Source organism: Muntiacus reevesi, chromosome 5, assembly GCF_963930625.1.
Source record: "Muntiacus reevesi chromosome 5, mMunRee1.1, whole genome shotgun sequence".
NCBI classification, from domain to species: Eukaryota; Metazoa; Chordata; class Mammalia; order Artiodactyla; family Cervidae; genus Muntiacus; species Muntiacus reevesi.
The window spans coordinates 35,287,410-35,314,921 of NC_089253.1; the positions used below are offsets into that span (position 1 = coordinate 35,287,410).

At 54.7% G+C, this 27,512-nt stretch overlaps 1 protein-coding gene across 1 annotated transcript; it reads left to right on the plus strand.

Annotated features, from left to right (window-relative positions):
* The first annotated feature begins 305 nt into the window (after window positions 1-305).
* ADAMTS15 (ADAM metallopeptidase with thrombospondin type 1 motif 15) lies at window positions 306-25,417 on the plus strand. Its single transcript, XM_065937424.1, has 8 exons — window positions 306-2,145; window positions 13,947-14,079; window positions 14,284-14,451; window positions 14,649-14,932; window positions 18,187-18,364; window positions 19,886-20,067; window positions 20,174-20,349; window positions 22,055-25,417. Exons 1-8 carry the CDS (start codon window positions 1,189-1,191, stop codon window positions 22,794-22,796), a joined length of 2,820 nt encoding a protein of 939 aa, XP_065793496.1. The 5' UTR covers window positions 306-1,188; the 3' UTR covers window positions 22,797-25,417.
* The last annotated feature ends 2,095 nt before the right edge of the window (window positions 25,418-27,512 follow it).

Here is a 27,512-nt window from a genome sequence, read left to right on the forward strand (position 1 = left end):
CTTGCTGGTCAGTGCTAAATATGGCTCTCCATCACCCAACCCCCCTACAGGACCTGGTCCGAGCTTCTGTCATGATGCCCCTGCACGGGATGATGTGGGACGGTCACCGCTCAGTCCTGCCCTCCCACCCTCACCCTCTGCTCTCCTCTCTGCACCTCCCCCCCAAGGTGCCGGGGTCTGTCCTGGAGGACTGGTGATTCCCCCAGGCTCCAGAGCACAGATAATTGTGCTCAAATCATTAGGACGTGATGGGACTTGTTATTACACATGATTTATAAGTTCACATAACTAAAATGTTAGTGACGACTGTGTAACAGCTGACTGGCAAAGTTCTTGAAAACTAACCATTGGTACCAGCCCATCCTGCCCACCTGTGGCCTGGGCAGCCATGGGTTCCAAACAAGCTCTCCATGGGCCCCAGAATATGCCCTTCTGGCAGCCAAATTCTTGGTTCTGGATTTTTTAGGGGACACTGTGATGAGGAAATTGCAACGGGAGGGCTGAGGTGGGTCTGGGAGAGGGGGTTAGCCTCCAGTCTTCATATTGCATTCCTGACCCCAACTGCCTTGAGACCCAGGGCGCAGCCAGCCGAGGGTCCGGAGTGATGCTCCGGGCACTGGGGCCGGACGCAAATGCAGACTCTGCCGCTGGTTGCTCTGGCCAGCCCACGCCTCCTGCCTCAGCGCAACGCCACTCCCTCCCCGCCAAGTGGCTCTGCGTTCGGGAGGCGGGATCGAGTTCTTCGGTGGCCCCAGGAGGCTGCAAGCTTTGGGAGGCTGGGAGAGGAGGGAGGGAGAGCGCTGACTGGGCAGTCCAAAGAGGAGGGGGCCTTTAATAGGCTCGCCCAGCTCCTGGTTTGAGGCGCTGCGAACCGCTGGGGTTCGGAGAAGCGACCGGCACCTCCCTCTAGCTCTCCGCTGCAAATCTTCGTCCTTGCACTTGACAGCGATTGTACTTAAGCTCCCTGGGCGCGCTCTGCTTGGAAAGGCACAGGTAGGAGGCGCGAGCTGCCCGGTGCACGCTCACAGCTCTGGGAGGAGTCTCCCTCCCTGGGGTTCTCCTTTCTGGGAGCTGCGGGCGGCCCGGGGCGTCGGTGGTTCCGGTGTGCGGGCTGCAAGGAGTCCGTGCCGGCGGCCGGGGAGCCGGGCCGGGCCCTTCCGAGAGCGCGGCTGTGCGCTGCCCGGCGCCATGCTTCTGCAGGGCATCTTAATGCTGGTTCTCGCCGGGGCACCCGCTGGCGGCTCAGAGCCAGAGCGGGAGGTGGTGGTTCCCATCCGACTAGACCCGGACATCAACGGCCGCCACTACTATTGGCAGGGTCCCGAGGACTCCGGGGATCAGGGACTCATTTTTCAGATCACAGCGTTTCAGGAGGACTTTTACCTACACCTGACGCCAGATGCTCAGTTCTTGGCACCCGCCTTTGCCACTGAGCATCTGGGCGTCCCCCTCCAGGGACTCATCCGCAGCTCTCCGGACTTGAGACGTTGCTTCTATTCTGGGGACGTGAATGCCGAGCCAGATTCGTTCGCTGCCCTGAGCCTGTGCGGGGGGCTACGCGGAGCCTTCGGCTACCGGGGCGCCGAGTATGTCATTAGCCCGCTGCCCAACACCAGCGCGCCGGCGGCGCAGCGCAACAGCCAGGGCGCACACCTCCTCCAGCGCCGGGGCGCCCCCGGTGGGCCTCCCGGAGATCCCACGTCTCGCTGCGGGGTGGGCTCAGGCTGGAACCCCGCCATCCTGCGGGCCCTGGACCCTTACACGCCTCGGCGGATCGGCTTAGGGGAGGCTCGCAGCCGACGCAGGTCCGGGCGCGCCAAGCGCTTCGTCTCTATCCCGCGATACGTGGAGACGCTGGTGGTGGCGGACGAGTCGATGGTCAAGTTCCACGGCGCGGACCTGGAGCACTATCTGCTGACGCTGCTGGCAACGGCGGCGCGACTGTACCGCCACCCCAGCATCCTCAACCCCATCAACATCGTCGTGGTCAAGGTGCTGCTTCTCGGAGACCGCGACACGGGGCCCAAGGTCACGGGCAATGCGGCCTTGACGCTGCGCAACTTCTGCGCGTGGCAGAAGAAGCTGAACAAAGTGAGTGACAAGCACCCGGAGTACTGGGACACGGCCATCCTCTTCACCCGGCAGGTGAGTCGATCCGTCATCTCTTTGGACCCAGGTAGACCCCATTTTGGGGGGGGGGGCGCGGGAGTGCCCGCCCTTATCTCTCCGAATGTCCTTTATGCCGCGCAGTCATCTCCTCACCTCCGAATTTGAATTTCGTTGATCTCTTCTGACTGCCACTTGGGCTTTTCGAGGAAAGCCTGCCGTTAGGCTCGGCGGAGCTCTGACTCCCGTGCATGCGGACGCACGTGGGCGGTAGGAGGAACGCCCGCTCCTTCGGAAGGTGTTGGCCCGGCGCGGCCAATGACGCCGAGGGGCCGGGACCCAGGAAGTTGCCGCCCCGGAGCAGCGGTTGGTCTGCACGGCCAATAGGAGGCGCCCCGAGGATGGTGTTGGAGAGGCCGGCTCTCCTTCAAGGGGGCGTCCGAGTCCTTCCGGACCCTCCTTCCCAGCCTTCCTTCTTCTGCTCCGGGACTTGGGAGCTGAGCGCTCGCTGTTCTTCTCGAGGGCAGCATGTTGCAGTCCTCTTTCTGTCTTGGGCCTGGGAGGTCTGGATTGGGGTGGGGGGCTCGTTTGGATTTTTTCGTGGGTTGCAGCGAAAGGGCAGACTCACGTACAAGGGAGCCTTCCCTTCTTGCTGCTTCTCTCTCCCTGGGCAGCACGGGGTCTGGCTCCTCTCGGAGGGGCTTCAGGCCCATTCAGAGCAGGCAGAGTAGTCAGAGAGTTCGGAGCCTGGAGCTCCAAGTGGAGCTTCGCTCGGAGCTGAGCTGAGTTGTCCCGTATCCCTGTTGGCAGGTCGGGGGATGGGGGGCCTGGGCGCCCTGAGTTAGCTCCGCCGGAGCAGGCGCACTGACACGTCCTGTGAGGGCTCCAGCTCCCACCCCCGGCCGCGCAGAAGGAGTCATCTCAGTGACAGAGTCCGCAGATCCCGGCTGCAGGGCTGGAAAGGCAGTGAGTCTGGGGATTAGAAAGGTCAGAACAGCAGATCAGAGAAGCCTTTGGTACTATGGATCTATTGACATTTTAGATTCATAGATTGGGTGCTGAGTTGTCAGAATCTTGGAATTTCTCAGGTATGAGAGACTGCGAGGAAAGAGGGCGTCAGTGTGACCTGCTTCCTCAGACCCTGGGAGCTGGGGCTTGAATCAGTGCCAGGCTCTCGTCATAACCACAGCCTTCTGGGGATGGCACGGAGCCCTCAGGTACCTGTGGGGTCCTGAGTCTCCGCTGAACGCAGGTGGACTGGTGCACACGGGGCTGGGGCAGGAGCCTTCCACACTGACTCAGCTGGCACAGCTGGGCCCTTCCTGGGGCTGAACTTCCTCCTTTCCCAGCCTTCTCCTCCCACCACCTGGCTCCTCTAGGGAGGTCTTTGGCCCGAGTCTGTTTCCTTGTGCTCATTCTTCCAACTGAGGTCTGTGGAGCTGTCACTGCCCGGCTCCTCCTAGCTCTGCCTGAGTCACAGGAAGGCTGCAAGGGAGGAGGCCTCGACCTCTGCACACAGACCAGTCAGCAGTCAGATGGCTGGGGAGAGAGCAGAGGCCGAGAACAGGAGCTCTTAATGGGCAAAGCAGCTGCTGGCCTCCCTGCTGCCCGAGATGCCCTGTGAAGGTTGCTCACGGGTCTAATGTTACAGACCTGTGTCTCCGCCGCCTTGCGGCGTGGCTCACTTTTGGAACCAGTCCTGGGAACAGGACTCCTGCAGGAGTGTAGGTCACGCCATCGGAAGGATCTGCCTTGTGAAGTAGCAGCAATCAAACAGCGTGACAGCTTCTGTTTGTTGCTGGTGTGGGCTAGATTCCCCCCTCCCAGGGGGCCTTGTTGGCCACGCATAATGGACACAAGATGTGTGGCCACTTGGGTCAGAAGCAGGGGTGTGTGCGGTGTGACCCCTTAGAAGCTGTCTTTCCCTTAGGCGTCGTGAGGGCAAAGCCAGAGAGTGGGGAGGCTGTGTTGGCAGGCCCGTCCTGCAGATAAGTGCTTTATGCTTTAGAGCAAACGTCTCTCCCCCACCTCCTCACCAGCACAGACTCTGGGGCCTGCCGCGTTCTCAGAGTCTTAGGAATGGCTCATTCCTGAGCTCCCGGGGGAAGATACAGTATGAGATGAGAACGCCAGCACACAGCTGCGCTTTCTAGACAGAGGCCGGCATGGGCTCCAGGAGTCTGGAGCCACCTCTCTGCGCCAACACAAGAGGGACTTTTGTCTCACTTTGTAAGTTATTGTGTTAGTCGCTCAGTTGTGTCCGACTCTTTCAACTCCATGGACTGTAGTTTACCAGGTTCCTCTGTCCCTGGGATTCTCCAGGCAAGAATACTGTAGTGGATTGCCATTTCCTTCTTCAGGGGTTCTTCCCAACCCAGAGATTGAACACAGGTCTCCTGCATTGCAGGCAGATTCTTTACTTTTGTAAGGGTCAGGAGTAATCCTTTAAATCGGATGTGTGAGCTTCTCTGCTTATATTTATCAGAATATTGGTGTAATTAATGCTTTTTCAAACTAAAATTTGAAAAGAATTATACATGCATGCTAAGTTGCTTTAGTCATGTCTGACTCTTTGCGACCCCATGGACTGTAGCCCGCCAGGCTCCTCTGTCTGTGGGATTCTCCAGGCAAGAATACTGGAGTGGGTTGCCATGCCCTCCTCCAGGAGATCTTCCCGATCCAGGGTCAAAGTTGAGTCTCTTAAATCTCCTGCGCTGGCAGGCAGGTTCTTTATCACTAATGCCATCTGGGAAGCCATATATAATTTGTTTGGATTAAACATTTTTAGAAATGTGCTTATTTTGTAAATTACCTTTTGTCTCTAAAGGACCTTGAACTGACAGGCACATTTAGAGTCACTTATTTCTTGGCTCTCCTGGAGATATTGGAAAAATGGTGTGATTGTCTCTGATCACACAGTTGTGTTTTTCATGGGGTGGAAGCAGTTAGTAAGAGGTCGGGCTTGTCCGGGTCATATTTCCTTCTGTGATGACAAGGGGCGAGCAGCTCTGGGGAGCTCCAGGTGCTCTGGGGTGCCCGGCGAAGAGCAGGAGAAGGGCTGGACAGGCGGACGTGGAGTTCCCTTCCAACCTCTCAGTGCTGCAGTGGTGGAAACAAGCCTGGGCCAGGCTGTGGGGAGCCTGCTGTCCTCTTGGCAGGCGGAGGGAGGGAGGTGGGGTGTTGAAATCAAAACACTGGGAAGACGAGACCCAGGGAGGATCCTTTACTGTCCACAAAGGAGGAACCATGGATCACACAGCAAGGATTTTGACAATTTGAGGAGTTTCCTTAAAGATTCAGAATGAGTCTAAGTTCCTGGAGGAAGAGTGCATGTTGGATTCTGCAAAGCAATCAGCTTCCAGCTCATAACAGCGGGGTGAGGTCACACGGAATTGGAACCAGGATCTGTGGAGAATGAGAGCCAGTTGTTCTGCGTGGACTTTTATTTCTGTGAGGAGAAGTTTCTATGGCTTCCGCTCTGCTGGGCAGAGGTTCAGTGGGATCACACTTCCCTGGGTCTTCTCTCTTCTTTAGGTTGGATGCCTGTGCACTTTGGGTAGCTCTGCAGTTGGCTGACTTCCATTCATTTATCCATACATTCTCTTAACGCTTGCTGAGCATCTATTACTTGCAGTGCTTTCCTGGGCGGTGGAGATAACAGATACTTGCAAGATGTGGCCTCTGGCCCCCAGGAATTCACCATGTGTCAGGGACCTCCAACAAGGAAACAACCAATACAAGGTGGTGTGAGTGCCCTGGGGAAGACTAAGATCCCTCTTTGTTGGAGGCCAAATCATTCTCTTTAACGCTGGTGTGTAGAACCCGAGGACAAGGGACAAACAGATGCTGGATGGAAGGACTGGCGGGAAGGAAGTAGGTGATGTTGATGGGACAGGAAGCTTGCTTCTTTCTTGTGGGAGGCCTGCTCCTCCAGTCCCTGCTCTAGTTTGCTCCCTGTGATGTCTTCTCCTTGGGACTGACAGGTTTTAGGGTTTGTAGTTTGCGGGATTTGCCCGCATATTTCTTCACATACCTGTTTTTCCTGAGTGTGTTGAGTACCCTGCATGCTACTCCCTTCGCCGCTCCCTTCCCTAATTTCCTCCAAGCTCTCTTCTTCCTCTTGTAAGGTCTTCAAGGTAGGATCTCTGTCATCCTCTTCCTCTCCTCACTCCTGCTCTTACCTTTCTTCCTTTCACATCTCAAGCTTGGCACTCGTCTTCCCGTTCTGGCCTTGGGTTTTGTGGGGATGTGTATGTATTTATACCATGTGTATATGTACAGCATAGATGTGTATGTATAGCATCACTGACTCCGTGGACATTAGCTTGAACAAACTCTGGGAGTTAGTGAAGGACAGGGGAGCCTGGTGGGCTGCATTCCCTGGAGCTGCAAAGAGAGGACATGATTTAGTGACTGAACAGCAAATCTGTATCCTACACTGCATAGGATCAATCAACATCCCGGAGTCTTATTTGAAATAGAGGCCAGTTCTTTCCATAATGAACTAGATGCAACATGACAGTAAAATTTAGTGTTCAGACAAAAATGCTAATAGTAAAATGATAAATATCTTTTATACGTATCGATCAATATAATAAAAAGAATCATAATTTTGTCAAGATCTTTTTTTTGTTTGTTTTTGTTTTTGATTTACCTTGTGTTAGTTTCAGGTATACAACAAAGTGAATCATTTGTATATATACATGTATTGTTATCGTTATTGTTTAGTCCTAAGTCAAGTCCAACTCCTATGTGACCTCGTGGACTGACTGTAGCCTGCCAGGCTCCTCTGTCCATGGGATTTCTCAGACAAGAATACTGGAGTAGGCTGCCATTTTCCTTCTCCGGAGGATGGCTCTTTCTGACCCAGGAAGAACTTGTGGCTCTTGAATTGGCAAGTGGATTCTTTACTGCTAAGCCATCAGGGAAGCCATACATATATCTGAGTGTGTGTATATGTATATATATATATACACTTTTTCAGATTCTTTTCCCTTATAGATTATTACAAAATATTGAGTATATTTCCCTATGCTATACAGTAAAACCTTATTGTAAAATTACCTATTTTATATATCTTAGGGTATATATGTTAATCCCAAACTTCTAATTTATCCCTTTCTTAACCCTCTCCCCCTTTGGCTACCATAAGTTTTTTCCTATGTCTCTTGCTCTATTTCTGTTTTGTAAATAAGTTTATTTATCTTATTTTAGATTCCACATGTAACTGATATCATATGGTATTTGTCTTTCTCTGTCTGGCTTACTTCACTCAGTATGGCAATCTCTAGATTCATCCACATTGCTGCAACTGGCATTATTTCATTCTGTTTTTAAAGCTGAGTAATATTCCATTGTATACAGAGACTGTATCTTCTTTATCCAGTCATCTGACAGTGGGATTTTAGGTTGCATTCATGTCTTGGCTGTTGTAAATACTGCTGCTGTGAGCACTGGGGAGCGTGTATCTTTTGGAATTAGAATTTTTGTCTTTTGTCAGGATCTTTTTTTGAAGCCAAGCCTTGGAGGAAGATGTTAGCAGAGAGAGAGAGAGACACAGCTGTAGATTTGGTATTTAACAGTTTGTAAATCTTGATCACTAAATGGAAACTCAGCCGCGCTCCTTCAGGGAGGGAGGAGGCAGACAGCACGGAGGGGAGACAGCTCTCCCCATCTGTAGGAGATGGTTCTTCTGCCCGGTTTCTCACTTACAGCACATAAGGAAGCCAAGAGTGATGGGCCAGGGTGGGGGGAAGTTTGGAGGGAGGAACGTGCACTGAAAACCTTTCTTTGCGTTTTTAGACACTGGTTAGTCAGGGGAGCCGGCGAGGTCTGTCCCCGGTGGGTCCTGCCCCTCCCCTGCCTCTGAACGTTTCACAGCTGTTTGCTGTGACACTTGCCTGGGTCGCGTGGAGCGATGGAAAGAACACAGGCATGGAGGCGGGCGGAGCTGACTTGGGATCTCGGTGCTTGCATGTTTAGTCATGACATGAACGTATCAGCCGCTTGAAGTTCTCTATCCTCTTCCGCAAAACAGGGATAGTGATGCTGTGCAGGGCTGCTGAGGGGATGAGTTACTGAGTGTTCCAGAATCGGTGCCCTGTGACTATCACTGCCTCAGTCTCACTGTGTGTTTGCCGTTGTCCAGTTATTGCAGGTGGGCCTCTGGCTGGAGCTTAGGTTTAAGATGGCCCTGCTGCGAAGCTTTCTGCCCCATCCCCCTGCAGGTATGCCCTGACACTTTCTCTGTGTGTGGAGACTCTGGACTCCAAAGTGGCCAGTCCCAGGGATGTGTAAACTGCCTTCAGGCAGGGCCTCCCTGCATCTGTGTAGCCCCTCTGATGGGGCCTTGCACGTTGCTGTCATTCATGGGGTGGGAGGACCACAGAACCCTGGGTGTTCAGGTGGTTTCACCATCCTTCTGGGGGATCATTCCTCCATTGCTTGAGATTGTTGCCTAAAAGAGTTGGGAGAGGGAGCCTTAGGTTCTTTGGCACGGCACTGAGGCTCCTTGCCTCTGACTTTGCCCTGCTGCACCACAGGGATGGGCTCAGCGTGTCAGTATGGAGTCGGGAGCCAGGCACAGACCCCTCTCCCAGAGCACTCTTGGCCCCTGAGCCTGCCTTCGCCTCTGCCCGGGTCTCTCCCGGCCTCTCCCCACTGGTGACCAGCCTGAGCCCTGGGGGGCAGGGGTCCGGAGTGGACAACCTTGTCCTCTTGAGCCGCTCCCCAGCCCCTTCTTTCTTGGAGTGTTCGTGCCCCGGAGGCAGCACACAGGCCTGGGGAGGATCAGGCTCCATGACTTCACGGCCTGGGTTCAGCCCTCACCCGGATCCTCCTTCCCCGTCTCGCCTTGAGCCCACTGTTGACCCTGGGCTGGTTACGCATGGTCTCCCAGGGCTCATCTGTAGATGGGGCCTGGTTGTGGCATCTCCTTCACAAAGCTGCAGTGAGGAGTCCGACAACAAGCAGGTGAAGTGCTTAGAACAGCATCTGCTACGTGAATGCTAGCGACTGTTGGATGATTTCTGGAGAGAGTCTGGTCCCCTGCAAACTTTGGGTTCCTCTGCTTCCTCGCTGAGGGCCTTCCTGTCTAATTCCCTCCATCTCTTGCTGAGACACCGATCCATGCATCTCGAGGGATTTGTATTCTGGTGGAACAGAATCAGGCTTCCCTGGTGGCTCAGGCAGTAAATAATCCATCTGCCACGCAGGAGACCTGGGGGAACAGAACCTGAGGATACAAGCTGGTAGGACATGCCAGCCTCTTCTCACTAGGCTTCCTGAGTCACACTGCCCAGACCCCGAACTGATAGATTCTTTTCCTTCTAGCAAAGCAAGGCCATCTTGTCCTTGGGGATTGCAAACAGAAGTGGGTTTTGAGTTTGACGAGGGACTCCAGTGACGCATGAGAGAGATTCACATGGGCAACTGACTACAGGGGCCATGTTAATACGGGTGCAGGTGGTCTCACCAGTGGTGAACTGAGCCCTAGCTCACGTGATTCTGTTCAGACTAAAGGCCATACTGCCCTGCGTGTCCCAGGGTGTGGATTCTATCTCCATTCTTTACTTCAAAGTGGCCTGGCTTTGGCGGGGAGCCGTCATAGCCCTTGGAGCCCCAGTTTCCTCCCCTGTAGAATGAGAGAGAGGCTGTGCAGAACTGTGAGTAGAATTCTTGGAAGCTGTGATGTGACTTGTGACCATGAGTGTGGGTTCTCATGCCCAGAAATTCAATGTGAGCGGGAAAGCTGTCTCCATCAGAACATGTGTCTTCTGCCACATTAAAAAGTTTACTGTGCTTGATGTTTTAAATTAATTTTTGCTGAAGAATAGCTACTTTGTAGTAATGTGTGAGTTTCTGCTGCACAGTGAAGTGAATCAGCCACAGGTGTACGTGTATCCTCTCTGTTTTGGATTTCCTTCCCATGTAAGTCACCTCAGGTCACTGAGTAAAGTCCTGAGCTATGCAGTTCAGTCTCAGTTCAGTCGCTCAGTCATGTCCAACTCTTTGTGACTCCATGAACCGCCGCGCGCCTGGCCTCCCTGTCCGTCACCAACTCCCGGAGTTTACCCAAACTCACGTCCACTGAGTCGGTGATGCCATCCAACCATCTCACCCTCTGTCGTCCCCTCTCTTCATGCTGCCGGAAAACAACAAGCACCTCAGCAGATGGTGGGGAAAGTGAGACGAGGTGGAAGGACTGTGGGAGGACGCTGGTCGGGAGAGGTGGTGTGTGTGCAGCTCACAGTCTGGGGGAAAAGGGTGAGCCCTGTGAGGCGGCAGCGGTGGGGGTGGCTCAGTCACTAGGTCGTGTCCAACTCTTTGCAACCCCGTGGACTCAGCCTGCCAGGCTCCTCTGTCCATGGGATTTCCCAGGCAAGAATATTGGAGTGGGTAGTCATTTCTTTTTCCAGGTGATCTTCCCAACCCAGGGGTCGAACCTGGGTCTCTTTCATTGTAGGCAGTCTCCTGCATGGCAGGTGGACTCTTTACCTAACTGAGTGAGGTGCTATCCTTATTTGTTTCCAAATTGTGGCTCCAATCCTAAATTATTGTTATAAAAAGAGACAGAGAAGAATGATCCAGGAGGGTTAGGTTCTTGGCCAAGTAGATTCTTGGGTCCTTTGGGAAAGTGGCTGTGGCTACAAGAGGAACTGGCAAGTCCCCAGCAATAGTGAGGCAGATGGTGACTGGACTGGGCGGTGCCTGCACCTTGCAGGTGGAAGGACCCAGAAGCGGCTCTGATTCTGGAGACAAGTGCCTCGTGTGAAGCGGTTAAGGCAGCTGGAGTGCATGTGAGATCCTTCCAAAAGGGTGGAGACTCAGTGCCACAAGGGAGGCATGACGGGCCCTGCACAGTCACCCATGGGCGTTGAAAGCAGGAGGCCCAGCGAGAGTCCCTCTGAGTCCTGACTCAGGGCTGAGGGCCCGGCAGAGCCCCTGACACCCAGCAGCTGGTTTTCCCCCAGCGATAGGCTGGTTCTTGCAGCATGGCCACTCTTGGCTGCACCCCGACCCTCAGGAAGGTTGCCGGCTCTTGCCTTGTTCCTCTTGTTTGATTCAGAGAAACTGGGGTTTCTTGGTGGCAAGAACAGGTTGCTCCTGGCCAGGAGGGGCCTGCAGTGGCACATCTGCTGCAGAGAAAACCTGCCTCCCCGAGAGGAAAGAGGACAAGAGAGAAGAGAGGGCAAGGAGAAAGCTCTCGGCTTCCAGGACCTCCGGGCTGCAGAGGCGGGCTTTGCAGCAGCCGCTGGACCCTGGCCTGAGCTCTCTCTCTGCTCTGGCCTCTTCCACTGAGCAAGGCAGGGCCTGGTCCTCTGAGTTTCCTTGTGGGTGACTTCACGTTTCTGTGAGTCAGTTTTATCAGCTGCATAGTGTGTGTCGGCAGACAAGATCGGCCTTAGGTTTCTTCCATTCTGCAAGTAGACCATTCTGAGTGTTCCTTTTATAACCCAGAGGCCAGAGGGGCTGACACCTCTGAGCTGACAAGGGGTAGAGGCTCAGAGCACTTGGACTGTCTTGGTTCTCATTGTGAGCTGTCCCTTCCAGGAGGGGAGCAAGGTCTAGGAATGGGCGGACTTGCCTGAAGGGACATGTCTTTGTCGTGATGGGTCTAGGCTTCTTGGTCTTGCCCTCTTCCACATGAGGTTACCATGGGTGCCCATGGTAACCTGGGGACAGTGTGACACATCTGTGTTGTGATGGGTCAGGGTCATCCTCTAGGCTTCTTGGTCCTGCCCTCTCCCACTCAAGGCCAGTGCAGGGCACCCATGGCGGCCTGGGACAGTGTGACATGCTTGTCTGGCAGAGGCTGTCCCTGCAGGCTGTGATTGCTGGGCTGGAACTTCCAGGGGTGACCACCTCTGTGGAGTCCTGTGCTCCCGTGTCCCCTCACTCTGCCCCTGCACGGGCCTTCCTGCCTCCCTTCCATTCCTGTCTCCCTTCCGTCCTCTGTCCCCAGGTCACTCTGTCCACCCAGCCTGCTCCTTGGTGGCCACGGTCCTTGAACCACTGGTCAGGTGAGCTTCTTCTTCCCTGCTTCCTGCCGTGTCCTGTCAGCAGGTGTTTTCAGGGTTTCAGAACTCAGGGGCCGCGGGTGGGGCGAAAAGGAGAGCTTTCTGAGCCTTTGATGAGGAAAGGGTACTTGAAAGAGATGGAATTTGAGGTGTGTCTGCAGGGCTTGAAGAAGGGGCGGAGGTGCTGTGAGCCAAGGTGAGACGGCATTTCACCCACCAGTGACTCGGGTGCCCTCTGGTTTGGTCTGATCCCCTGGGGGTTCTCTGACCAGAAGCCCTGTGAACTTGTGAGGAGTTGTGACTGTCTCCTGATTGTGGGAAGCCAAGCCTGACTGCTCAGGTGGTAAACCTCTGAGTGCTCGCGATTAAATTTTGCTGATTTTCTGTACTATGACCGCATTTCCTCCCATGCCCCCTGGCCCCACTTATGCCTCCGGGCTGCCTACATTTTCCCCACGTCGGCATGGGTGTGTACGCTCACACACATGCACACACCCCTAGAGACATACAGCTGAGCACAGCTCTGTGTGTGTGCTGTGTGAGCCACTGGGCTCCCCAGGGAAACACCAGAAGCGCTTTCTCCCCAGGGGGGCTCTCGAGGCGCTGGGTGAATGACAGTGATGAGGCGGAAGGAGCCTGAGTGTCCAGACCCCAGGTCCTGGCTGGGGCTTGAGCATCTCCGAGCTTCAGGGTTGTCTGAACAGGGCGTCTGTAGAGGGTGGTGCCAAAAGCCCTACTCTGGGCTGGGTTGGAGGATTCCCAGGACTCTGCGCATCAGGTGCAGACCCAAGGTCGCCACCGTGATGAGATGTGATCACGAGTCGCAGGCTCCACCCTCAACAGATGTGTGTGATAACACCTCTGCCTCCTCAGCCTGTGCTGGGGCACGTGAGATGCTGCCCGTAAAGTTCTTATAAACAGCCCAATGCCTTCTGCAGTACAGGCAGGGATAGGACGCAGACAGCATCAGTGTCCCCTCTTCAGAGTGTCTTTTCAGGAGGATCAGAATGTGCACAGGGGTCCTGTTCTCATCCCGCTCGGGTGCCAAGGTCCCTGGCATGTCACTGGCCCACGGTGCTCCCGAGCCCTGTGGGATATACTCCCTGAGGGCTGCTGGAGGCCCTGGCCCACTGCAGCTTGTTTCATTACAAAAAGAGGGACAGCCCTTCCTGCTCAGGTCACGGCCCCTGTAATGTATAGTCTTCGTAGCGGCTGTCAAGTCTGTGGTCCCCTGAGCTCTATGGCCAGTGGAGTGGGGTTTGGATCTGAGCCTGCATCTGCCTCTCTCTGCCCCTCCCAGCCATAGCAGCTGGGCCTCAGGCAGGGCGGGCCCTTGGCCAGTGACCCGCTGGCTGGGAGTCTGAGCTTAATTCATGGTTGTCTGAAGTCCATCCCCCATCGGGGACCCAGGCTCCCAGAGCAGACTCTGCTCGGAGAGCGCTGGCTTTCCACCCCCTCTGCCCGGTTAGCCACAACCAGAACCTCACCCAGCTGGGGAGTCCCCACTTCCTGGGCTGGAAGGCAGCCTCTCTAGGAAGCAGTGGTCCTTCTCGTGTAATTATGGCCCCTTGATTTCCTCCCCGGGACTTCCCTGGGTAGGATTTGGGCAGCATCTTCTCAGCTTGCAATCCAGCAAGCTTCCCTCCTGAGGCCTGGGCTCATTCCAGAAATAGCAGCCCACAACCCGCTGGGCAAAGGGCCTGGCTGGGAGGTGATGGGCCCACGTGGCCTGGGAGTGGGTTGAGTGCCCTTCCTTCTCAATGGGTCTCCATGTTACATCTCTAACTTCTGCGGGCCTCTGCTTCTCCCCTGCCCTGGCAGGACCTGTGTGGGGCCACCACCTGTGACACCCTGGGCATGGCCGATGTGGGCACCATGTGCGACCCCAAGAGGAGCTGCTCTGTGATCGAGGACGATGGGCTGCCCTCGGCCTTCACCACCGCCCACGAGCTGGGTACGCAGGGCTCTCGGGGTGGGGGTTGAGAGGGCAGGGCTCCCTTCCGCTCCCTCTGGGTGTGTGCTGGTTGCTCTGAGCAGGGGTGGGCATTTCTCTTTTTCCTTCGAGGCCCTTTAGCAGTGGCTCTCTCTTCTGGGTGGGCCTACCACATGGGTCCCCCATGCCCCGGCCATCCTCTGAGGCCCCTTGTCTCCCCTGCAGGCCACGTGTTCAACATGCCCCACGACAATGTGAAGGTGTGCGAGGAGGTATTCGGGAAGCTCCGGGGCAACCACATGATGTCCCCAACGCTCATCCAAATCGACCGTGCCAACCCCTGGTCAGCCTGCAGCGCAGCCATCGTCACCGACTTTCTGGACAGTGGGCACGGTGAGCGGGGCCTGGGGAGGTGGGCCGCCCGGCCCATCTGTCTTCTGTTACCCACCGCACTCGCGACCCAAAGAGCCGGGCTCTGGCGGGGCCCGTTCCGTGTCCCTGGCTTCGTCCTCTCCCTGCCTTCGAGACCCCACGCTGGCCATGGCCGCCTTTCCGGGCCCGTCCCTGATGAACACCCTCGGCTCCCGCAGGAGACTGCCTCCTGGACCAGCCCAGCAAGCCCGTCTCCCTGCCCGAGGACCTGCCGGGCGCCAGCTACCCGCTGAGCCAGCAGTGTGAGCTGGCCTTTGGTGTGGGCTCCAAGCCCTGTCCCTACATGCAGTCCTGCACCAAGCTGTGGTGCACGGGCAAGGCCAAGGGCCAGATGGTGTGCCAGACGCGCCACTTCCCCTGGGCAGACGGCACGGGCTGTGGCGAGGGCCGCTTCTGCCTCAAGGGGGCCTGCGTGGAGAGACACAACCTCAGCAAGTACCGGGTGAGTGGGCTGCCGCCGCGCGGAGGGGCGGAGGTGGGGGTGCTCAGAAGCCTCCCCGGGGGACCAGCCCCGGCACAGACTCCTGCGTGTGTCTCCATGACTGGCAGTGGCCCTGTCCCCTTCTTGATTCTGAGACTGGAGAAAAATGTTGTGACCAGTCAGGGAAGCTGGCAAGCCTCCTAACCTCCCAGTCCTGAACTGCACCCCATCTCCCATGGAGGGGCTCGGGACCCGGACTCCAGCCCCCAAAGCTCTGACTGGCTCATGATCTGCTCTTCATTTCTACCTTCTTTGGGTAGTTCACGGCCAGGGAGCCCGAGGTGCACCAGGCTCATTTGTTATATCCTGAACTTAGCTTCAGTTTCTGTTGTGATTGGTTGTTTTTGAAGTTGAAACAAATGAATGAAAGTTACTTTTTTCCTGATAAACAGGAATACCAACCAAACCAGAACAAATTCAAAACCCAGAACTATACTCTCTGAATATAGTAAGAGTTTTATATTTTTCAGATCTTGGGTTGGGGTAGCAAAGGGGTTGGCACTTTTCCAGGCAGGAGGTCCACCCTCTCCCTTGATCCTGATGGGGACTGTCCATCCATCTTCTGCCTTGGCCCTGGCCATAGGAGAGCTTGCCTTAGGGTTTTTGTGTACTCAGAGGCAACATGATAAAAAAAGCATTCATCAAATACTTTATCAATTTCCCTGAGATGGGTTTGGTACAGAATTCTGTAAAATCTTCTGTTCTGGGAATATACATTTAATTAAAACTTCATTCATTAGGCAACAACCCACTGTATTCTGGGTTGTTCTGGGTGATCAGAAAAACAAAGAAAACATGGGCCATGTCAGAAAGCACACAGTCTAGTGGGGAAATTAGAAATGTAACTGTCATCCAAGGGGTGGAGGCGTGTATGCTGTGTGCTGAGACAGAGCATGACCTATGTTGTAGAGAACAAGGGTGAGAGACCACTGATGATGGGGGGGGCCTGAAAAAGCACTGATGAGGAGGGTGACCGGAAGAGAGTCTTGAGGGGTAAGTAGGGTCTCAACGGCAGAGATGGGGCTGAGTTCGGAAGGTGGGCTGAGCTGGAGGCTTGTGGGGATCAGCGCTCCGTCAGGGACATCTTTGAGAGGGTAGTTTGGAATCAGCCCGAGGCTGCCTGGGCCCCTCGTCTGCTGCACAGAGGCTGGGAGCTCCTGAGGACAGGCCAGTCATGGCTGGTTCCTTCTCTTGGGAAGAAGAGTCTGGAGGATAAAGAGATAGGTTAAGAGGATGTTGGGTATAGGAAATGTAATGTGAGAGGTGCTCTGGATCTCTCAGTCCATCAGTAGCCAAATCCACTCTGTCCTCAACCTCATTTCTGAACAGACTGTCCCTTCTCTACCTTGGCCCTTCAGGGAGTCCCTGCCCTCAACAGTCAAGGTCAAAGCACACAGCTTATTAATCACCCCAGTGACCTCAGTTCAAGAATCCTACTCTGTCCACTGAGGCCCCATTTTCCCCAGCTTAACTGCCTCTAGTTTCTGCACTCCAGCAATTCTTCAAGTCCATTTTATGTACAGTCCATCCATTGATCTGACCATCTTTCCATTGTCCCTCATGCATCTCAGATCCTCACCAGCCTGTTACTGAGTGAAGACTTGGTGGTCCAGCGCTGGAATCACTCCTTCCCAGACACTCCCCTGCCCTGTCCCTGTTCATTGTATTCACTGGGCTCAGCCGGCCCTCCCCACCCCCCATGGCATCTGACTCTCTCCCATCCCCAGTGGTGCCAGCCCACCTTGCCAGGACCAGTCCCGCCTCCCTCTACACCACCAGCTTCAATCCCATCTGACGGCAGGTGCACAGGCTTCTTTTTATTGTTTGTCTTCCCTGCTGGGATGTGTTTGCTTTGAAGGCAGAGATTTGCTTCTAGTAACAATTCAATAAATACTGGGCAAATGAGTGATTGGATGGCACATGGCAGGAATGTTTCCTGTAGGAGCGTGTAGGAAGAAGTGATGCCAGGTAAAACGATGTAGCATCATCTCAGAAGCCACAGGAGCAAAGTTAAATATTGAAGACTGGGGACCACAGGCCTGGGCATGGACTCTTTCAGTCTCTAGGGGGTCACTGCTGCCTTGGCTAGGGGGCTCCTGTGTGCGAGGCACAGAGGAGGCAGCAGGTAGAAAGAGCAGGTGTAGCTAATTCGCTGAGGAAGGGAAGCACTGAGTTGGGGTGGGCTCTGATTTGAGGAGAAAGCAGGGTTAAGGGAAAGTGTTCTTCTGCAGCATGAAACAGACACGCTGGCAACAATGAAACAGAAGCTTTCTGACAGAGAACAGATGGGCAAAATGCTCTGAGTACCTACATTAGTATAGTATCTGTCTCCTCTTGGGTTGGTGACTTTGGATGATCTGTGACCGTGTTTCCACCCCAGCCTGTACAGTGGGGCCTCAGCCCCTGTGGCCCAACCCATGTGTTTTCAGTGCCAAGAACTTAACTTTACTGTCATCCTAAGAAAAACATAATGAAGACTATAAATTCTCTCTCCTCTCTCCACCCTCTTGAAAAGTACAACAACACTGCATAATTCACCCCAAAGCCAAAGAGACTTTGAGGATTGCTTAATAGTCTCCTCTCTTTATCTCCTCTGAACACAAACATTACATCTGCTTGTAACAAAACTTTCAAAAATGCAACCCCAGACTGAGGTGACAACCAATCTGGTTTGGTGAGAAGTCTGAATTCTAGAAATCTTATAGATGAGACTATTTGGATATCTATCGTGACATGGTTTACTGGCCACTTTAGATCCAGAGACTCTTGTAAGGACACTAACAATATGTAAAGAAGAACCTTGAGCTACTGTGAGGTACTAGGAAATATCACACATCATTTCAATCTTCCACCTGACCTCATGCCTGAGGTCAGATGTGCTGGCTCCATTTTGCACATGAAACACCTGAAACTTAAGGAAGCTTTTCTGCTTTGCTCAAGACCACCCACGTGTGAGGGCACAGGTGGAGCATCCCTGACTGACTCTATAGCCAGGAGCCCCGTCCTTCCGTGTGGCCTGGCTTGTAACTGGGAGCAGTGGCCATTTGCTCATCTCCAGGCTACAGTGTGGTGTGTGTCCCAGGCACGGAGGCAAAGTGGGTTTTGTTCTGGTGGGCTGGGATGGTGGAGGCTGTCCCAGTGTAGCTCTCCTGTAGGATCCCTGTGTGGGTGTGGCACCTGGACCCTGCAGGAGTGTAACAGTCCCCTCCTTGCAGGTGGACGGCTCCTGGGCCAAGTGGGAGCCCTACGGCCCCTGCTCGCGCACCTGTGGAGGGGGCGTGCAGCTGGCCCGGAGGCAGTGCAGCAACCCCACCCCCACCAACGGCGGCAAGTACTGTGAGGGGGTGAGGGTGAAATACCGCTCTTGCAACTTGGAGTCCTGCCCCAGCTCGGGTGAGGAGGGGGTGCCCGTAGCGCGGCTGGGGAGGTGGGCTGGAGGCCCCAGAGCTACTTCAACTGAGGTCCTCACCCCTGGGGCAGAGTCTGCATGCGCAGAGGTACCTCGGGGTATCATTTCTCTACCCACTCACCTCTGCCAGGGCTGTTATCCTCTGAGGCTGAGGCTGGGAGGCTAAATGGTCCAAGGGGGATAGGATACTAGAACCCTCTTAGTTAAGCACTGACAAGCCCATCTTCATAAGCAGGAATTCTTTTAAACAGGTTAGCTTTTAATTTATTTGTTTTCTAAGAATAGTCCTTTGCAATAACAATAGTAGAATGAAAATAAAATGGTTTAGGGAAAAAAAAATTGTTACATATCCCTTGTTTGACTTTCCTATAGACCATGATCAGCTCTCTGTAATTTGCTGGGATAAAAGTAAATTACATCTTTTCCACATTCTCAGTTTCTTGCTATTTTTATGAGACTGGAATAGATACCGCCCAGCTTAGAACTCAGAGATGGTTCTTACTTACATATGAGCAGGAATTTTTCATCCAAGCCTCTTGAACTTGGGTGGGGGGAAGATGACATCTCTATATTTATTAACTTTTTAATCTAAAATTTAAACAGTTAGAAATTTAGTATATATATATGTATACACACACACACACACACACACACACACACACATATATATATATATATATATATACACATAGCTAACCTTTCCACCTAAAATTTAGTATTTATCTTAGTTAGGCAACAAACTATATTGCTGGTCTGTGGCTCTGCCACCACTATAAATCCCAGGTATTTTCATATGTTACATATTTTCAGTTGTGGCAGATTTCTCAAAATGCCATTTGTGCTCACCACCACTTCACACTTAGTGTTTTTTTTTTAAGTTTTTTAAAAGTATTTTACCTAATTTTATTTTTTTGACTGTGTGGCATGACATGTAGGACCTTTAGCTTCCCAATCAGGGAAATAACCCTCGCCCCTTGCAGTGGAAGCTGGAGTCTTAACCCCTGGACCTCCAGGGAAGATCTTCTGGTTGTTTTTTAGACTCATCTTTGAATCTTGTTATGTAATGAGTTAACAAGGAAGCACATGCATCACAGATATGTTTCAAAATATATTGATTGTTGTGTGTTAATATAATTGGTATTCTTTGTGATCTATGTATGTATTTTATGCATTTAGGAACATTCTGCAAACAGTCTCAATAGGTCACTGAGGACTTCTATTTAGGATTCCTGTTGTAGAGGGAATTTAAAGCTGGACCATTGGTGAAGGTGGCATATTGCCTGGGGGATGCATTATCATCTGTATCCTGCATCCTTTGGTCCCAGCCTGCACTGGTCCTTTGAGATGGGGTGGCTTTGGTGATGAGGACCACTCAGCTGAGGGTGGAGAGGAGCTGTTTAGAGCCAAGGGAGGCTGAGCAACCACACGGAGCAGGGTCCTATTCTTTGCCCTCTCCCTGACTGCCCTTCCCTTTAGCTTCCTGCATGTGCTTCCTCCCTCCCCAGCCTCTGGTAAGAGTTTCCGGGAAGAGCAGTGCGAGGCCTTCAACGGCTACAACCACAGCACCAACCGGCTCACCCTGGCCGTGGCCTGGGTGCCCAAGTACTCGGGCGTCTCCCCACGGGACAAGTGCAAGCTCATCTGCCGAGCCAACGGCACCGGCTACTTCTACGTGCTGGCTCCCAAGGTGGGTGAGCCCGGACAGGAGGCTGGGGGGTGGGGGGACACAGTCTTGGGGAATGTAGGGCTGAGCTGCCCCTGCTCCTCTTCTCCCTGCCCGGGGGGCCCTGCAGGTGGTGGATGGCACGCCTTGCACCCCAGACTCCACCTCAGTCTGCGTCCAGGGCAAGTGCATCAAGGCGGGCTGTGATGGGAACCTGGGCTCCAAAAAGAAGTTCGACAAGTGTGGGGTATGTGGAGGAGACAATAAGAGCTGCAAGAAGGTGTCAGGACTCTTCACCAAGCCCATGTGAGTTCTGGGCCCTGGGGGTGTGTCCAGGGCAGGGAGAGGAGGGATGGGGGCTGGAGGGGAGGAGTTACCCCCCAGGCCCCGGAAGCGTGGGTTAGATGGGGTAAATGTCAGATCCTGGCCAGCACCCTTGCTGTGGAGGCCACTCATGCTTGCCCATGAGTGTGATGTTCATTCATTCATTCATTCATTCATCCAACAAAGATGGAGTCTTAAGTAGGACCCTGCTTAGCAGGAGATGATATTTAGGGAGACAGTAAAGTCATTAGGGCCCTAATGACTTCTAGAGTGAGACTGACCTGAGTTCAGATCCCATTTCCCACTTTCTGAATGACCCTGGTCCAGTGACGCAATCTCTAGGCTTTCAGATTTACCCCCTTGTAAAGTGAGTATGGTGCTAGTGTATTTCCAGTCCTGCTGTTGTGAAGGTTAAGGGAATTAATTCGAGTAACATGCTTAGCATAGTACCTGGTGCATAATAAATGCTCACTAAATGTTCTTGATGTTGATAAAAAGCAAAAGGTACCTGGGGATAGATGTGACAGTCTCCCTGATTCCTGAGCATGAGGCCCTGGCCTTGGGATGGGATGAAGGCAAGAATGGCACTAAACTTCAGGGAGATGGGGGAGTGAGCAGCTGGCTTGAGGGACCCCCCCTCCCTGGGACATGGGTGCCTGGATCATCCAGAGAATTGTCCCAGCAGAGCCTGGACTCCTGGCTTTCCAAGGTCCAGCACAGTCCCTGTTTTTCAGGGGATTGTGCTCCTTGGAAAGTCTGAACCCACTCTCTGGAAGAAGAGGAGGCAAGCGGAACCCCTGCTGTCTCAGTTGAGGGGATGTGGTTGGCTCTGAGAACTTGGGGGTCCACATGCTGCTGGTAGGAAGGCCTTGATGGCTGTCCAGGAGCCTCCACTGTGCCCCAGACACGGTGCCCTGGGTGCAACCTCTCTGGGTGCTTGGACACTGGGAGCCAATGCTGTTGTAGTCGGACCTGCAGGGGAGACCCAATGGGGAATTGAAGGTAGATTCTCTGACTTGCTTCACCAGCTGAATGGCAGGTGTCCCTTTCGTAGATTAGTGGGGCCAGAAGGAGCCTAAGACATCAGTTCTTTTAACCTGCTCATTGTGTAGATGAGCCGTGGAGTCCAGAAAGTCTGATTCACTTGTAGTCACCAGGGAGCTGACACCCAGTCAAGGCTTGGTTGGGGTCCCTGACTCTGGGGCCATGAACCTCCCTGCACTCAGGTGGTGCTAGTGGTAAAGAGCCGGCCTGACAGTGCAGGAGATTTCGGAGACCTGGGTTCAGTCCCTGGGTGGGGAAGATGCCCTGGAGGAAGGCATGGCAACCCACTCCATTATTCTTGCCTGGAGAATCCCACGGACCGAGGAGCCTGGCGGGCTGCAGTCCACGGTCTTGCACCAAGTCGGGACACAACTGAAGTGACTGAGCATGCACACACACCTCCCCGCAGAGCCCCAGCCTCCCCCCACCTGCTGCTCCTTCCTCTCCACTCCCTCTGAACGATCTGGTTGTGGGTGAGGCAGTCTCACCACCACTTGGTTTGTGTGACCCTGGACGGGGCCAGGCTATGGGCTCTGTCACCTGTGTGAGCGCCGGGGGTTTGGGGAAGAGGAACCGATCTCGGGGTGGAGGGCAGTGGGGTCAGGAGACCTGCAGCCCTGTAATGTACGTCTTTCCACTGCAGGCACGGCTACAATTTCGTGGTGGCTATCCCAGCGGGCGCTTCCAGCATCGACATCCGCCAGCGCGGCTACAAGGGGCTGATTGGAGACGACAACTACCTGGCCCTGAAGAACAGCCAAGGCAAATACCTGCTCAATGGGCACTTCGTGGTGTCGGCCGTGGAGCGGGACCTGGTGGTGAAGGGCAGCCTGCTGCGCTACAGCGGCACGGGGACCGCAGTGGAGAGCCTGCAGGCCTCGCGGCCCATCCTGGAGCCCCTGACGGTGGAGGTGCTCTCTGTGGGCAAGATGACGCCGCCGCGGGTCCGCTACTCCTTCTACCTGCCCAAGGAGCCCCGGGCGCCCTCCGTACACCACAACAGCGTCCTCAGCCTCTCCAACCAGGTGGAGCAACCGGACGCCCGGGCCCCCGCGCGCTGGGTGGCGGGCAGCTGGGGCCCGTGCTCGGCCAGCTGTGGGGGCGGCCTTCAGCGGCGGCCGGTGGACTGTCGCGGGTCCCCGGGGCAGCGCGGAGCATCCACCTGCGACTCTGCACACCGCCCGGTGGAGACGCGCAGCTGTGGGGAGCCCTGTCCGACCTGGGAGCTGGGCGCCTGGTCGCCCTGCTCCAAGAGCTGTGGCCGGGGGTTCAAGCGGCGACCACTCAAGTGCATGGGCCATGGAGGGCGGCTGCTGGCGCGTGACCAGTGTGACCTGCGCCGGAAGCCCCAGGAGCTAGACTTCTGCATCCTGAGGCCGTGCTGAGCCAGTGGCCCTCCTACCCACTGTCGGCCCGTCATGCTGCTGCCTCCCTGCCAGCTGCCCACACAAGGCAGCGGCCCGGGGCCCAGGCCACGAGGTCACCCACATCCAGGGACAAGGACCTGGGCGGGGAAGCGAAGTCACTAAGGCACAGTCTACCTCACGCCCGGCTCCTCCGGGGCCAGCCTCACAGCGAAGCTCAGAGGGGTGCGGAGCTGGGCCGGAGGCGCGGGCCCAGCCTCCCAGGGACAGGAGGATGGACCAGTGCCTCCCAGCAGAACTTCAGGGACCACGCCCCCCCGCAGGGAGGTCACAGGCTGCTGGAAGAGCCACGGCCCAGCAGCTTGGCACCCTCAGGGGGCCCCAGGGCTCTGAGCCGTCTCTGAACAAGGCAGGTGTTTATGGTGCTTTCAGCCACTTTCTTTCCTGCCTGACCGGGACTGAACAGTGAAAACTGGCTGGGGGTGGGCAGAGCTGAGGGACAGGGGCAGGGCAGGTGTAACTGGAGCCTGGGCCACTCCATGTGGAATGAGGTGTGTGCAGGGGCGGGGAGCCGCCTGGGTGCATCTGCCTTCCTCTCTCAGCCTTCCCTCCGAGGGCCCCCTCTCCTCCCCGTGTCATCTGGTCTCCACACTAGTGGGAGGGCTCGCGTGCCAGTGTCCTCTGAGGCTTTGCAGGTGGAGGCAGGCAGTCAGCACGGAGACTGTTGTCTTCTTCACGAGGGATCCGATCATCCAAAAGAGATACTGAAGCTTTCAAGGGGTGACAGGTTCTGTTGCTGAAGCAGTGAAGGGTGATCTGGAAGGGTCTGCTGTCTCGGGGGCTAGGCTTTGAGGGCATATCACCCTAGGGAGCGAGGAGGAGACGTCGGTTTTGATGGCTTCTTCCTCCAGGGAGGCAGGTATAAATAAGGCCGTTATCCTAAATCAGCATGGCCATGGTGCTTACCCTGCTGGAGGGACGTGGGACACGCCCAGAAGGGCCAGGTGCCGAACATCCAGGTGGACATCGTCTGAACAACTGCACGTGGTCTGCCCTGGGGACCATCCCACTGCATCGCAGGCCACACTTTCTGCAGTTGGATAATGGGGTTCACTGTTTGCTACCTCAGGTCTGCTCTCTGGGTACACGCCCTTCCCTCCCCAGGGCAGTGGTGACCCTGGTGCTTCCAGCAGCCCCAGCTGTTGTCCTCCATAGACTGAGCTGCCCAGACACAGAGATGAACTAGGGTGCCTGCTTCCTGCCTCCCACAGCCCGGCCATCCCCCAGGCCCCCAAATGCAACAGGGTCTCTCTCTTCAGGTGCCTTGGGGACAGGTTTCAAGAGGCAGCAACAATCAGTTAACTGATCCAGAGGCCCTTGGTGCTGCTGGAGACTTGTCTGTCTCAGAGACACAGTAGGGGAATGGAAACCAGGATATTTCCTGCAGCTCCGAGTGGGAAGATGCTTTGGGCTAAGAGCTTCTTTGGCCGAGCAGGGTATTTCTTGAGGGTGCGGCTGCACTAGCACGAACACCGGGGATTCTGGTTCTGAGTGCAGATGGTGAGTCCTGGACCTCAGTGAGGCGACAGCAAAACAAGTGTCTCCCCTGGGAAAGGCAGTCAGCACTTGTATCGGGTTTCCCTGTAAGTCAGAGTCTGCAGATCAGCGGGCCAGCCAGCGAGCCTGGGACCGTGTTCTAATCCTGGTCTAACCCTGGCTGAGCCCTTGAACAAGCTCCCGCTGGGGGCAGAGCGCAGGCGGGTCTCTTAGGCTGGGCTGCTGTCACCCTTGAAGAAGGTTGAGAGGAGAAACCCCCTTCCTGCCTGAGTGAACGCTGGGGGGCTGCAGGGCAGAGGTGGACCCCCGCTAGCTGACGACAGCACCGCACCCCGCGCTCGGTGCACTGCTCCCTGGTGAGGAGAGGTGAGGTGGCGCGGGGACGTGCAGAAAGGTGGGTGGGAAGGGAGCGGCTGTCCGTGGGGGCGTCTGGCCCCTAGCAGAGCGGCTTGAGGAATCATTTTAAGGAGGGACAACCAATCTTGTTCCTGACACATGCTGGATCTCAATGCTCTTTTCTGTCGTGATGTTTTTCTTTTACCATTTTTTTTTTTTCCCCTTTGAAAAGACGTACAAGCAAGACAAGTTGGGAGGTATGTCTTGTCTGGGACCACGTCACTCATCCAACCATACTCTCCAAGAACATACTCTTCTTTATGAGCAGAGAGAAGCCTGAAGGCACAGGTTTCTGGTGACGGAGCAAAAAGTTAAGGTGATCTCTCATGTCTGTGGAAGAAGAGGAACGTGCTGGGGGCTGCAGCCACCTCTTGGGTGGGACGTGCACCAGCAAGAGTCTGCCCGTCAAGTGCACTGACTGCAGGGGCCCGCCTCGCGGGTCTTGCCGTGGGGGGGCGGGGGTGGGGAGCTGAGGACCGGTGGAAGGTCCTGAACGTCCTCGGCCTGGGTGCTGGCTCTCAGAGGCGCTAGACACTGTCACGGACAGAGCCCCTCTTGTGTTTGGTTCTTTTGCATACCGGGTACTGTAGAAGGACGGAAGGACCTGGGTGCCGGCGGGGCTGTGTATACTGTGTATACGTGGGAGCTGGCTGCTGCGGGGACGACGGCCTGCTCCCAATAAAGCTGTATTTAAGACCCGTGTCCTGCCTCTGTGCCTTCATCTTCTCTCTACATACCTTCTCTGAGCACCCGCCGAGGGCCAGCCCTTGGGTCCCAGCCTGGTGCAGTGAGCGCCCAGGCTGGAAAAGATCCAGGTGGTGACAGGTGCAGTGAGTGCAAAGACGGGTCGGCCTGGGCTGAGCAGGAGCACTTGGGTCTGCAGGAGTGGGTGTGGGGGAGGGATCAAGCGAGGAGGGCTGGTGGGGAGGAGCATACCCTGCTGAGTGGGGGCTGGGGATGGGCGCCAGAAGGAACAGCTATGCAGGCAGCCTGAGGGGCGGCCTCTGGGCTGGATTGAGGTCAGGGGGCCCAGTACGCTACCTGCCTTAGGAGGGATCCGAGGTTTCCAGAGGGAAAGCTTCATTCCGTCTGGAGAACCTTTCCTTCTTCCTAGTTTCGGTTTGGTCAGACAATGCTAGATTTCCAGACGGGGCAGAGGCATGGCATATTTTAAAGAACATCCAACTAAGAGTTGAGAAACTTGCAGTGATCTCAGATCTGAGATGGTCTCTGGAGCCCCATTTCCTAATCTGCCCAGTGAGGGAGGGAGTCCATGAGATTTAGGGGGAGGGTAGATTTCCTATTTCTTCAGGTTGTGTTTAAGTTCATAGTCTGGGTTTCCAAGCACAGTTAAGCAGTCAAATTTGGTGGGTGACTATTTGATTTTAACTTGGGATTCAGAGATGAGTGGGCTTCTCCTGGAGAGGGGTCCAGGGTGAGGGGCTAGGATGGGGGCTTGGACAAAGCACTTGACAGAAAGTTCTGGTGGAAGGAGCAGGGGGCTAGAAGAGCCTGCCTGGCTCTCCAAGCTACTGGGAGCCTGGACAGGATCTGGAGGGGGTTGGAGTTGATGTCTCAGCTGGCAGTCAGCAACTGTAAGATCTTTGTAAAATTACCCAAAATGTTGTCACGTTTCTGGGGTTGTTATTTTTGTTGTCCCTCCTGTTTTCCATTGCAGCAATTGCCTGTAAAAGCTCTGAGAGGAAAAGTTCCCATGGGTTAGAGGCTAAAGGAAAAGCTGTTTCTCTACCTGCAACACTTTTGACACCAAATTTATGTGTTTTTTTCCCCCTTGCCAACCAATTTCCAGCTTTCTGGACACCAACAGGGTGTCCTCTAGTTAAAGTCATTTTGGGAATTAGCATCAGTCTCCACAGGTTAAGAGCTCTATCTCACAAGACTGCCCACACTTCATATCCAGTCACAAGTAACGGGTCTTCAGGGCCCCCACACTTCTGACCTACTTGGCTAAAAAGCTGAGGGTTCCCGTGGTTCCCTCTCAGTTCTGAGCTGGAACGGCTCACGGAACTGGGGCAAACGTTAGCTTATGTTTCCTGGTTTATGATAGAGGACGTGATGAAGGACACAGGCAAACAGGTGAGGAGGTGCACTGGGCAAGGTCCAGAAGGGTCCCTACGCATGTGGGCTTGGGACGTGTCGTCCTCAGCACAGGGGTGTGTTGACCAATCCAGAATAGTTTCCCAACCACATAGTGTGTTCCCATCCGCATAGTTGAGGGATTTTTATGGAGATTTCCTCACGTGGGAAACTCCAAGGATTTAGGAGCTCTGTACCAGAAACCAACATCAAAGACCAAATAATAGAACAGAAGGATGCCTCTAGCATCTCTGTCACCCAGGAAATCACAAGTGTTTTAGGAATCCTGTGTCAGGAACCAGGGGACAAGGACCAGCACACGTATATCTTATTGTGTTGTAGCAAATGAGAGAGGAAGGGGAGGGACTTCCCTGGTGGTCCAGTGGTTAAGACTTTGCCTTCTAATGCAGGGGCTGTGGGTTTGATCCTTGGTTAGGGAGCTAAGATCCCAGGTGCCTCAAGGCCAAAAAACCAAAAACATAAAAGACCACAGAATCAATATTGTAACAAACTCAGTAAAGTCATTAAAAATGGTTCACAGGGAAAAAAAAGTCTTAGAAAAGAGGGAGAGAAGTCTGCGTCCCACTGGCAGCCAGACTGGGGGCTCAGAGGTGCCTCTGTCAAGGTACCAGAGGCAGTGGCTTACACTGAAGTGTGGAGAGTAGACAAACCTGCCTGTGTTTTTAG